The 13,113-nt window shown below is 41.0% G+C and overlaps 1 protein-coding gene across 3 annotated transcripts in view; it reads right to left on the bottom strand.

Annotated features, from left to right (window-relative positions):
- Positions 1 to 3,139: 3,139 nt before the first annotated feature.
- Positions 3,140 to 13,113, bottom strand: part of reck (reversion-inducing-cysteine-rich protein with kazal motifs) — a 135,342-nt gene continuing 125,368 nt past the window's right edge. Inside the window, exons 20-22 of one of the 3 annotated variants that reach the window (XM_078216525.1) lie at positions 9,243 to 9,316; positions 7,545 to 7,700; positions 3,140 to 3,622 (exon numbers count right to left, since the gene is read on the bottom strand). In XM_078216525.1, the coding sequence (XP_078072651.1) occupies positions 3,416 to 3,622; positions 7,545 to 7,700; positions 9,243 to 9,316 (437 nt within the window). In that variant the 3' untranslated portion in view covers positions 3,140 to 3,415. The other 2 variants (XM_078216524.1, XM_078216526.1) reach the window with 2 other exon arrangements.

Below are 13,113 nucleotides of genomic sequence, written 5' to 3'. Positions count from 1 at the left end.
ACTTAACAAAAAAATAGATTTAAATTTGAAGGTTCGTTCATGTACCAGTTGACTAGACAACTGTAACGCTCACATTTAAGCATGTTAAACAACTTTGTGGATCCATCTGTCCACTTTGCTGCTTTTGTTTTACCCAGAAAGGCTTTAAGGATAGAGCTTACTAAACACCCACCCCTAAAGTGCTATTTTACATGCTGGCAGCATACAATGGGAATTCAAGTCTGCAGTCATTTGACCTGCAGATTTTCTATCCATTTAAATTTGAAGTTTCCAGGGCCTACTGACAACTGTGTCTGAATTTGCACTATGGACACCCCATGTGGGAAGATCTTTACTGGGGTCCAAATTTCTAAAATTGTCTCATGGTTTTGAGCCGAGGGGATTCTGAATAAATCATCTGTAAAACGCGACTTGAATAATGGAAGTTGGATTAGTATCTTGGACACTTTGGGGTCAGGGATAAACTTCACCTGAACTGAACAGAGTTATAGAATGATGTAGCAGAGGTGCCAATTGGCCCATTGTGCTTCTGCTTATTATCTGAAGCAACTATTTAATTAGTCCCACATCTTTCCCTCGATCTGCAAACACTTTCCTTTGAAATGTTTATCCAATTCACTTTAAAAAACTGTTACTGAACTGCCTCCACCACTCTTTCAGGCATTCCAGATCACATCTTGCATAAAAAGATCTCATATTGCCTATAGTTCTTTTATCAATTATTGTAAATCTGTGCCCTCTGGTTACTGACTCTTCTGCCACTGGAAACACTTTCTACATACCTACTATATCAAAATCCTTCACAAGATTGAAAACATCTGTTAAATCTCCTCATAACCTTCTCTGCTCGAAAGAGAAACACATAACAGAACCCTTTCCTCTTACCATTACAATGAACTTTCTCTCCTCTGCAACATAAGACAATGATGTCCTGCCCAGATTGCACCCAATACTCTAGTGGGGGCATAGCCAGTGATTTATAAAACTTACAGCATAATTTCATGGCTTCAGTACCTCTATATAAAGCTCAAAGATCTAGTATACCATTTTTTAAAAAAACAGCCTTCTCAATTTGTCCTGTCAGGTTCAAAGATCTGAATATTGCACCCACAAATATCTCTGCTCTCGTGAACTCAAAAGTTTTGGCTGTGTTTGTCCAGCTCCATCAGGATGATGAGCAGTTTAAATAGTCAATAATGTGAAACATTGGGTATGGCTTGTGGAGGGAATAGATTTCATAACCAAATGGGCTTTCCCTTGTTCCATACTCAAATTGTTGACCATATTGCTAGAAATTAAGCAGAATATAAGATTAATATTAAGAGGGTTGAAGCATTGATTCCTGCGTTGTTAGAATCATTGAATTTTGTTTCAAAATCAAAATTGGGAGGAGTGGATGGGGTGCGATAACTCCCCTGTTCTTAGAAATAGTGCCATACGATTTTTTATACCCACCTAAGCAGGTTGATGGAACCTTGGTTTAATGTTTTATAGAAAAGATGGTACCTCCAACAATATAGTACACTCAGCACTGGACTGGAGTGTCTGCCTTTTGTGCTAGAGCATTGAAGTGGGACTTGAACCCAGAACCTGTTAATTCCGAGGCAAGTGTGCTACTAACTGAGCCATGGGTGGTATACAAAGAAGACTTGTATTTGAAAGAGGGAGAAGCAGCAGTAACTTTTGTAAGAACCAAATGCAATGGAGCTTCTAAGCGACAATGAGTATCTTTACAGATACTAAGTTTTTGGTCTCTGTAGAGGGCAAAGAACAGAATACCCAAAATATGGGTAGAGGTACCCTCAATGTATAAACATTAAGTAAACTGTATTAAACAGATTTATGAGTTCAAATTGACAATTATCCTAACCTAGATAGTGTACATTTCAGAAAACAAAGGGCGATTAAGTGCTGAAGTAACAGAGGTAATTTCACAAAGTTCCTCTGGGAATAGGAATTGTGCCCAAGGACTAAGGGTTGATGAACATAGTTATAGCTCAGTTAACCTCACATCAGTATCAGGAAAACTGCTAGAGATCCTAAATAGGGAAAGCATTAAAAATGTACGTGCTAATCAAGCATAGTCAGAATGGATTTGTTAAGGGTAGATCAAGCTTCAATCATATACTCAAAATCTTTCGAAAATTAAGCCTATAGACTAAAGTGAGGCACCGGATGTGGAAATTCACATACTAAGAAACATGTTGCAATGATTAAGGCCCCTGGTATTCGGGGTAAACTAGGTGATAATGATGGAGAGATGGCAAAGGACAGAAAGCAGGGTGAAAGCAGAGTGTCCCAGAGATACGATGATAGAATTAAAATCTAGGGACATGTTCACTGCAGCAGAGAAGACTTAGGGGTGTCTAACCAATGTGTTCAAAATTCTGAAAGAGTTTGAAGGCAAAATGGTGAAAGAGGATAAATTGATGACAAGGAGCATAAACTTAGATGATGAGATGTATAAGGAAGAAGGTTAAAGGAAATGTTTCCAGGAAAAAGTGGTATTAATTATTAGGTTTGTATAGAGTTTAAAATACTGATGCATACCAGTTAGGCCGAAGGGCCCACTTCTTTACGCTAGATTATAAAATTACATAATTACAAAACTATTTCTGTTGAGGTTTAACTGTGCATTACAGAACTCACTAAAAATAAATCTAAACTTATGCAATACTGATTGAAATGGCAAATGTGAAAATCTTAAAAGGTACCAAATTCAACCAATTTTACACTTATCAAGTTGACCATTACATACTAGACTAGTGAACTACTGCACATCAAGATCCAAACTCTATCGAGTAGTTCTTAAGAAATAAATGCACTAGAACTAACTGATAAACTGCATTCATTTTAAATAAAATAAACAAATCCCTTCATATAAAGGCTTGTATAAAGATATATTTTGGATTTTACTTGCATTTAGAAGATAAAGTTAATTTTTTATGTTGCTCATTGGCTTCTCTTCCTCTATAGTTACTATGTAGGGGGGGGGGTTGTAGTTCACTATGTAGGGGGGGTTGTAGTTCACTATGTAGGGGGGGGTTGTAGTTCACTATGTAGGGGGGGGTTGTAGTTCACTATGTAGGGGGGGTTGTAGTTCACTATGTAGGGGGGGGTTGTAGTTCACTATGTAGGGGGGGGTTGTAGTTCACTATGTAGGGGGGGGTTGTAGTTCACTATGTAGGGGGGGGGTTGTAGTTCACTATGTAGGGGGGGGTTGTAGTTCACTATGTAGGGGGGGGTTGTAGTTCACCATGTAGGGGGGGGTTGTAGTTCACCATGTAGGGGGGGGTTGTAGTTCACTATGTAGGGGGGGGTTGTAGTTCAGCCATTAAGCATTCATTCCACCTGTAGCTCAACAGCAAGTTAAATACAGACCTGTCCTGATAAAAACAAGCAATGTCTATCTGAATCATAAGAACCCCGACATAGCAACCACTAGGGTTAGTAAAAGTGCAGCTGGGGAGAGGATTGTCTTTGCAGAGTCAGATGAATCCCTTAATGAAACTTGCACCTGTGAGGTGGTTAGTGCTGACAGAGGAACATGAGCCATTAAAGCTGGACTACCGGATTGTATCAGAGAGTCTATCTTCTCAGCCTCTTTATTGCAAGCCTCAATCTGGAAAATAACAGAAACTGATTAATATTTCAAGCATTCTCAATGGCAAAAGTTTAAAAATGTCCAAGATTACATTTTGAAACAGTTTGGATCACACTAACCGTGACAAAGATGCTTAGTCTAATTATTAATGCTACAATGAATCAAATTTTGTTACTTACAACAACTTGCATTTATATAGCGCCTTTAATGCAAAAAGAATGCAAGATGCTTCACAGATAAGAAGAAATAGCTCATAATGGCTTTTACAATCACAGGGCATCACAAAATATGTTACCCAATGAATGTATTGTCACTGGACTAGTAATCCAGAGACTCGGGGTAATGCTCTGCAGGCTTGGGCTTGAATTCCACCTCAGCAGATGGTGGAATTTCAATTCAATAAAAAAGCTGGAATTAAAAGTCTAATCCATAGAATCCTAACAGTGCAGTAGGAGGCCATACGGCCCATTGAGTCTGCACCGACTCTCTGACAGAGCATCCCACCCAGGCCCTATTCTCATAAGCCCACATATTTACCCCACTAATCTACACACTTGGGACATTAAGGGGCAATTTAGCAAGGCCAATCCACCTAACTGGCACATCTTGGGAGAAAACCAAGGCACCCGGAGGAAACCCACGCAGACACAGGGAGAACGTACAAACTAAATACGGCCAGTCACCCAAGGCTGGAATTGAATGGTTTCATGGGTATCAGGACAGATAGCCAAGGTTGTGTTTAGAGCTCATATGGTTATATACATGACCAAAAAGGGTAGAGGTTAAGAGTGCACCATTGCAATTTAAAAAAAAAACGTCCACTGCAGATGTTGAGTTTAATCCATTTAAGGTGCAGGAAAAGTTGATTATCTCTTGTTGCTTCATATAGGATGAGTACTCAGTTCGAGAATCGTAGCCTTTATGAACTGATTTTGGTTGAAGTGCCCTTTTCAAATGGATTAGTAATCACAAAGCCTCACCTAATTTATAATACTCATAACATAATAGTGCCAGATATAAAGAGTGTTTTAACAATACTTTTGAGAAAACAGATATTTAATTACAATTATCAGTGAGGTGGGTGCACCTTCTTCTCTATTATTGGTGTGGTGTTTGCTGCACTCTACTCGTGCCTTCCATTTTGCACTGAGCACACCTCGTTATCACTTTCATATAATTTTATTTATTCTTGGAAAGTCTCCACAGACCACAATTTGAGAATCACTGCACTAAGGCATATTAAACATCAATGAGTTGTGTGACAAATGCAGTGGAACAGTAAAAGCAATAAAGACCAATTGCAGTTGAATACTGCGGAAATTGATGAGGACAAATAATACAAATGATCAGAGAGACAAACAGCTCCAAGACTTTTGTGAGAAATTCAATAAGTTCAAGAGGTTCACTTCTTCAGAGTAGAAAGAGGCATACATGGATCACTCTGTCTGGAACTTACTGTTGGACTTTGAGAACTCCACTCTAAGCTCCCAAAATCAGAGAAACCCTGCTCGAGAAAAGACTTACAAACAAGCCTGATTTAAATTTTCAAGAACCGCCCTGATGGATTTTTTATCCTTTCTGATCAGAAACATTACCAATACTGCATGTGATGCATTTCATGACCTCCATACTATGAAAAAAGGACAAATTTGACTCTTGACAAATTCTACATTGTAAATCCCTAATTCCAACCCTCCTCTATGGCTCCTCACTCAGGCTAACTCAGATGTGCAGCACAATCAGAGTTTTTGAGCTGAGATTTAGATCACATAACCATCACCAAGACCATCTCTTCCACTTCTTCAATATTGTCTGATTTCTTTTCCCTCCTTCACTATATTGTCACTGAATGCCGACAATTCATATCTTTGTCACCTCCAGACTCAAACTTCCCCAACACCCTCACAGACCTCCCAAAGTCCATCCTGCATCAACTTAAACTCACACAGAGCTCTGATGTCTATGCACCATTGCACTTTAAAATCCATCCATACATTATCACTGTTTTCATTGACATCTACGTAATCCCATCCCTCAACTCATTAATTTCAAAACCCTCTTCTTTGCTAATAAATCCTTTCGTGGCTCGGTCTACCTAACCTCCGAGACTTGCTATTCCACCTCAAGCCCCATGCTCTTCAATGACTGAATTACTCCACAAAACTCTCCTCCCCTTTATCAGTGATAGACTCATCAGCCATCACGATTCGACATTTTAAAGCATTTTTCTAAGCCCCCTGCACCTTGATTCATCTCTAAAGGCTCCTTTATATCTTCCTGTTTGACCTTGCCTCCCTAACTCTTAGTTTCAATGAATCAGACTACTTTTGATTCATTCATGTTTAGTAAATCAAATATCTCATCAGTAGCTAATGGAGAAGTGCTAATTTTAGCCCATCACTGCCTTATGTCCAATGGACCTGTGATGTACACCCATTCACCACCTTAAACATTCACTTCCTCCACCACCAGCACATAGTGGCAGCATTATTTGCACTGCAGCAACTTGCCAAGATTCCTTTGATACCACCTTTTAACCTGCAATCTCCATCACCTAGCAGAACAAGAACAGCAGATGCATGGGAACACCACAACTTGCAAGTTCTCCTCCGAGTCACACAACATCCTGACATGGAAATACATAGTCATCCTTTTATCATCCTTGGATCAAAATCTTGGAATTCACTACAAGACATCGACTGCAATGTTTCAAGGAGGTAGTTTACCCACCACTTTCTCAAGGGCAAAATGGAATGGGCAACAAATGCCAGCCTTGCCAGCAATGATCAGCCATAACCTAAATTAATGGTAAAAGCGGCTCAAATAACTGAATGCCCTCCTCATTTCCATGTTTGGAGCTGTGACATCTGTAAGGTAACACTTTCAGGTGTACTGGGGGTGATTCTCTCAGCCCGCTGCGCTGCTGGGAGACATCAGTGAAGGCCGTTTTGCAGGTTTCCTGCTGGGTGCTATGGCCTTTGGATTTCTGGTGTCATCAGCTCCATGTTGGAAATTGGTGTGGAGCTGATCTCTCTAATCATATTAGCGGGCCCAGGACTGAAGTCTCTGGGCCTACTAGCCTCTGCCACCTCCCCGCCCCCACCCGCCAGGAGTGGTTCATTCAGGGGGATTTGCAACAGGCGGTCTGACCCCGCTGGAGTGAAGGGAGGCCATTGAGGCCCCCCCAAAAGGTCAGGGGTTAGGGGGGTGCCCTGTGGGCATTGCCAACCTGCCTCCTGACACTGCCCAAGGGCAGTGCCAATGGGATGGGGGCCTCTGGGAGCGATCAGTGGGGGTGGTGGGTGAGGTCCCACTGCCACTCTGCATGAAGCAGCAAGGGGCTGATCGGAGTTGCAGGTCTGTGAGGGGTGGCGGGGGTGGGGGGGGAAATCGAGGCAGGCCTGGTGACATGCAGGAGCCCAGCGATCAGGGGTGGAGGGGGGTGCGGGATTGGAGGGGCAGCGTTGTGGGTTGCTGCACTGGCCAGTGATTAAGCTGGCCAGCAATCAGGAGGCCGGCAGTGTGGGGCTACTACGCATGCGACAATCTCGGCTCTGACTGATCGGTGGCCCGCTCAGCGCTATGCTGCCGGCTTCTCCAGCGGGAATAGGCCCCACCTCCTGATTTTTAGTGTGAATCACACTAGGGCATTCTGCAGTGCTCAGACTGTGGGAGACAGATTTTGAAAACCTAGTTTAAAAAATCAGTCTGATTTACTCCAGTGTATACACGAACTCGGCACTTAGAACTTTTTTGGGAGAATCCCGGCCATTACCATTAAAAAACAAGATACACATCTCACATACTAAATGCAAGACCATTAATTATACAAATAAATATATTAAATGCAATTGATATTGCCTTAGAACAATTATATTTTTCTGCATTGCATAAAACATAACCAAAAAGTTTAAAAAAGTGCACAATATTTAAAACATACTTGTAGTGTTGTTGGATCTTGATCAACTGGAATTATGAGGATCACAAGGTCAGATTCTATACTCAGGTATCCAAAAACATCACACTGAGGTACTGAAACGTGGAGACGCAAAGTATAAATGATGTCGTGTACAGACACTGGTCTGCCCCTATTTAACTGCAAGGAAAAATAAATGCTCAATATGAAAAAGTGCATCGTTCCAGTAATAGACTGCAAAATAATTTTCAAATGTTCCCATGACAATCAACCGTTTTTGTTTCAAATGAACATCACACATTAAACTTCTGAACGTTTAGCTGTACCTGGTATTAAGAGGTAAATGAGGCTGTGGTAGATATCAGCCATTACCTTACTGAATGTTGGACCAGGCTTGAGGAGTTGAATAGCCTATTCCTGTTCCTATTAGGAAGTAAGTTCTGCTTCATCAATAACACGGCATTTATATAAGCATCAGCGTAGTACCACCAATGGAATTCTTTAAATGAAGAATTTACTTTCTTTCTCCTCACTTCAAATAATAAAAACCATAAAACAAAGTCATCATTCAGCAGCTGCATTGAAGCCTTTTTACTTAGTCAATTGGTTTGTCGGTTCAGTTTACCAACTCAAAAATATTGACTCTGGAATCAGAAATAGAGCATAAAATCCCACTCTACCAAAGTCGTGCTATCTTTAATATGCTCTGATTACAACCAAAGATGTGCGGGTTAGGTGGATTCACCATGCTAAATTGCCCCTTAGTGTCAGGGGGACTAGCTAGGGTAAATGCATTTGGTTATGGGGATAGGACCTGGGTGGGATTGTGGTCGATGCAGACTTGATGGGCCAAATAGCCTCCTTCTGCACTGTAGGATTGTGTGACAGTGACTCTGTGACACATTGATAAACCAAATCTATATTACAGGTCCTGGCAGTAATACATTTCCCACTGAATTAAGTTTAATATATTGGATTGGCTTCATTCATATAAGCCCAACTAACATTTGCCATGAAAGAATAAGTTTTAAAAAACCCATCACATTCTCGCTCATTAGACACATTATTTAGCCATTCTTTACAAATCAAGCAACATCTCTGCTCCTCCTAGTGAGCAGTTGATACGTTATTTGTATATCAAAAACCCAGTTCTGATCACACAATAAAAGCTCTCAATTTGCATTATATATATTTCACATTTCAAAGCATTGGGGAATTTCTGATGTGATTAATTTGCAAGTACATATATCTTATAGAAAAAATCCAGCTCACTTAGCTTACTCTTGTCCTTGCTAATCGAAATCCCACCCTACATTGAGCTATATAATTGCAGCTGTTAAACAACAGAATGACTTTCCTTAAGAGTAACCAGCTGGCCTACTCTTCCTAGAATTATCTATACATAAATTGTTGTATTGTTTTACATTCACCACACGGACAAAGTAACTCTTTAATAACACGGCTAATAGAAATCCATTGTAGGTTTAGGATACATTAGCCAATCGAACATTTGATATAAAGAAAATATTATGTGGAGATAGCAAGACCAGGCTCTCTCTCTCCTGATAGGTACAGATATCCTGAGAGAGTGGATGAATAATTGCTGTGCTTCTCCTATACAGATATTATTGGAAGGCACTGCAACAGAAGCTAATCACTTTGATCAATTATATTCGAAGTCAAAATGGAGGCATTTGCTTTAATTCTGTATTGATGAGTTACCTTAGCAAGGCTGTCCAATTGATCTTTGCTCCATAAAACCCGCAGCATTCCAGCACACAGTGGGCAACAGGCTCCTAAAAGATAGCAACAAGTTTATGTCTTTGTACCAATATAACATTTGCAGTAAATAATTACTAAAGTGCTTTTTGGTGTGAACCAATGAGAAACCTGGACTCATTTAAATGGATAGTTTCAATCAGGCTCAGTACAATCTTCTCTACAAAATGTTTCTCCATGCATTCCACCCAGTATTTACATGCATCATGATAAAATGGAATTTGGCTAGCTGAAACATCTGCTGTATGGTTGTATGTTGTCTCATGATAAGGTCTACAGGCTTGCATTTTGGACAATAACTGTTGATTAATAACACATAACAATATACATTTATACCAGGTGCAGTCCTGCACAGATACTATCTTCATGCCAACACTCATCAGGCTCACCAATACCCTCTACTACTCCCATGTGATTTTATGTGCTATGATGTAGGTGGTACTGTTACCCCAGTTCCACATTAACCCTTACAGTCGCAAACACATGAATACTACAGCCCCCCTCCTCAAGTCTTTACTCAAATGTATTTACATGCTACCCCTTCTCCCCCAAGTCTCTGATTTTACAGATTCAGACAGGCTGGAGGTTTACGACTCTTCCAGATCTTGTTCTTTTCAAGTTGAGAGGAATGGTAATCTCAACTGCTTTGCCTGACTTTGTTGGTCTGGAGTTGAAGTTGTAGTACTTGGTGTTTCAAATACTGAAGTGTTAACATCTGGTTTGCTTCTTGCACACCTTAAATGTTGTATTTTTCTTCGTCACCAATCTGTCTTCCTTAGTTGAGCTTATTTCTCTCCCACCAGAGGGAATGTCTGCTCCATTCATTCAAAGAATGGACTAGGGATTTCTTGTTCATTGGGATCCACCATGTTTTTCCTGGAAGTTGAAGTTTTACCTTCATGTTTGTACGTTCCTCATCCTTGAGCTCAACCTGCAGTTTGATTTTACCTGCTGTGCTCTGTTTCTTCACGTGCACTTGTGCCTCCTTGAGTTTTGCCTTGGTGAGTTGGTGGTTGCCCCCCTCCTATTCCAGGATTGACTTCATGTTGTGAGTGCGAGCTTGAAGCTCCAGTTTTTGCTGCTGTAGTTTTTCCTGATTTTGTGGCAGTGACTGATTCAAGTTTGAGTTCAACTTTCTGCTCCATCTCCTCGGTAGCTTCTGTTTTAAGTACAATGGTGTTAACCTGGAGGTTAGATGGCTGGTTTGACCAAAGAAGAGTATTTTCTGCTGCCTGCAAAGGAGCTGGAATAACTGCCTCTGCACAGAGTGAGGGCAATTCCAAACGGAGGTCTCAGTCAAGATCAGCAGCATTGTATCCAATTCAGTGACTACAGTTGTTGTTCTGATGTCTTCTGCCACTTTGCGGCGATTGAAGGCAATGCAGGCATTGCTGCTCAGGAGAGAAAAGGGTTGATTGTGGATGAAATACAGAATTCCTATTATTTGCTTGTTACCACAGAGTTCTTGAATCATGTCTATGACCAGTAATTGGTTTTCTCCAGGACCACCCAATAGTGTGTCTGACATCCGTAGCCAGAAGTGTTCTAGACACGGTTCCTGATCCGGCAGGACCGTCACATTGGCTCATGTGTCTAACTTGAAATTCTTAAGCTAACTACCTACAGATATGTCAGCATTCCAAAATTTGAGTCTAGGATCTTTGATTTCTCCAAAAAAGCATTGTTGGACACTTCTTGGTATGGTTCATTTGCCTCCTGGCCTTATTTGTGACAGAAGACTGGTGAAGACAAATGTAGGTCACTTACAGTTAGAATCAGGTGAATTCATAATGGGCAATAAAGAGATGGCAGCCCAGCTGAACAAGTGTCTTCACTAAGGAGGACACTAATAACCTTCCAGAAATACTTGGGGACAGAGGGTCTAGCATGAAGGAGGAACTAAAAGAAATCCTTATTGGTCAGGAAATTGTATTGGGGAAATTGCTGGGATTAAAACCCGATGAGACCCCAGGGCCTGATGCTCTGCATCCCAGAGTACTCAAGAGGCTCTAGAAATAGTGGATGCTTTGATGATCAGTTTCCAACATTCTATTGACTCTGGAAGAGTTGCAGTGGATTGGAGAGTAGCTAATGTAACCCCACTTTTTGAAAAAGGAGGGAGAGAGAAAACCAGGAATTGTAGACCAGTTAGCCTGACATCGATGGTGGGGAAAATGCTGGAGTTAATTATTAAGGATGCAATAACTGAGCATTTGGAAAGCAGTGACAGGATCGGTCATGGATTCACTAAAGGGAAATTGTGCTTGACAAATCTTTTTGAGGATGTGACCAGTAGAGTGGACAAGGGTGAACCAGTGGATGTTGTGCATCAGGCTAGATGCGAGAAGAATGTTCCCAATATTGGGAAGTCCAGAACTAGGTATCACAGTCTAAGAATAAGGGGTAAGCCATTCAGGACTGAGGTGAGGAAAAATCTCTTCGCTCAGAGAGCTGTGAACCTGTGCAATTCTCTACCACAGAAAGCTGTTGGGGCCAGTTTGTTAGGTATGTTCAAGAGGGAGCTGGATGTGGCTCTTGTAGCTAAAGGGGTATGGAGCGAAAGTAGGAGTGGGATACTGAAAGTGCACGTTCAGCCATGATCATATTGAATGGTGGTGCAGGCTCGAAGGGCCGAATGGCCTACTCCTGCACCTATTTTCTATGTTTGGAATCCTCCACATATCTCAAGGTTTTGGATTTGCACATCTTTCCAAAATGTGGTTGCAGTGCAAAAACTATACAGTGATTGCAACTGTGGGGCCGTTTGGTGCCCCAGTGCTGCTTGGGTATTGCTTTACTTGCCCTGGAGTCTCCTTGCCCTTTTGTTCCTTTATGAGCTGGACAATTTGGGTTATTTTGTACTACAGTTTAACTTTGCCACACAAAATGGGATCAATTTTGATGGCGGGCTTCTGATGATTGGATGTTTTTTTTCCAAAGTCAGATCTTCTTTAGGCTGGAGTAAATCTGAAGAGTATCATCGGGCACTTCCATGACTATTCGGCCCCTTATAAGCTCCGAATTAAGGTCAACATGGTGACAGCTTTCAGCCAATCTGTATAACACATTTATGAAAGGGTCTACAGGTTCCCCAGGATTTTGGACTCTCTTATCAAATTTTGCTCACTTCAAAATTTTATTGTTTCTTAAGTTAAATTAGGTGTCAAAGAACTTCATGGTCTATTCAAAGTTATCAGAAGATTCAGTTATCCCTTGGTAATGATGTTGTCAACGATTGGACCGACTGAATATAACAGTGCATTCACCTGTTCAGCCTCTGTTTTCTTATTCAGGCCTGATGCTATCATATAACAAAAATAATCATCTTCTCCACAACACCCAACTTTGTACATGGCCTGGCCCTTCCAGCCGACTTAATTGTTCTAGTCGTGTTGATTTACCATCCATGGCTCCTTTCAGCACAGGGGAGTACAGCTTTAATTTTTTTCTCACTTTCTTTTGTGTTTATTAGGATTTGGTGGGCTCTGCCGTGATTAAAGAGCAGTATTAAAGTTCAGCAATTCTTCAAAAAATTGCTTAGGCCAACTCGCTGCTTTGCTGATCTTTGCAGAATCGAACTGAAGCTGTTGCTTTAAAAAAAATTCTCCGCTTGTGTGCGGTTGCCATGTGTTACTGCGCCAACATTGGATCTGGACTGTAGTGTTCTTCAAACCGAGCTTGTTAAACAATAGGCCTGCTGGTGCTGCCTGATTATTCTGCTGAATTTAAAAGCTTATTTCAGCTTTTGTTTGGAGCTTTTTTCAGCTTTTTTGTGATCTGGCGAGGCCCTTTACTCTACTTTCAATCAAGTCTC

The sequence above is a fragment of the Mustelus asterias genome, chromosome 7, assembly GCF_964213995.1.
Source record: "Mustelus asterias chromosome 7, sMusAst1.hap1.1, whole genome shotgun sequence".
NCBI classification, from domain to species: Eukaryota; Metazoa; Chordata; class Chondrichthyes; order Carcharhiniformes; family Triakidae; genus Mustelus; species Mustelus asterias.
This window is presented reverse-complemented; position numbering and strand designations above follow the sequence as displayed.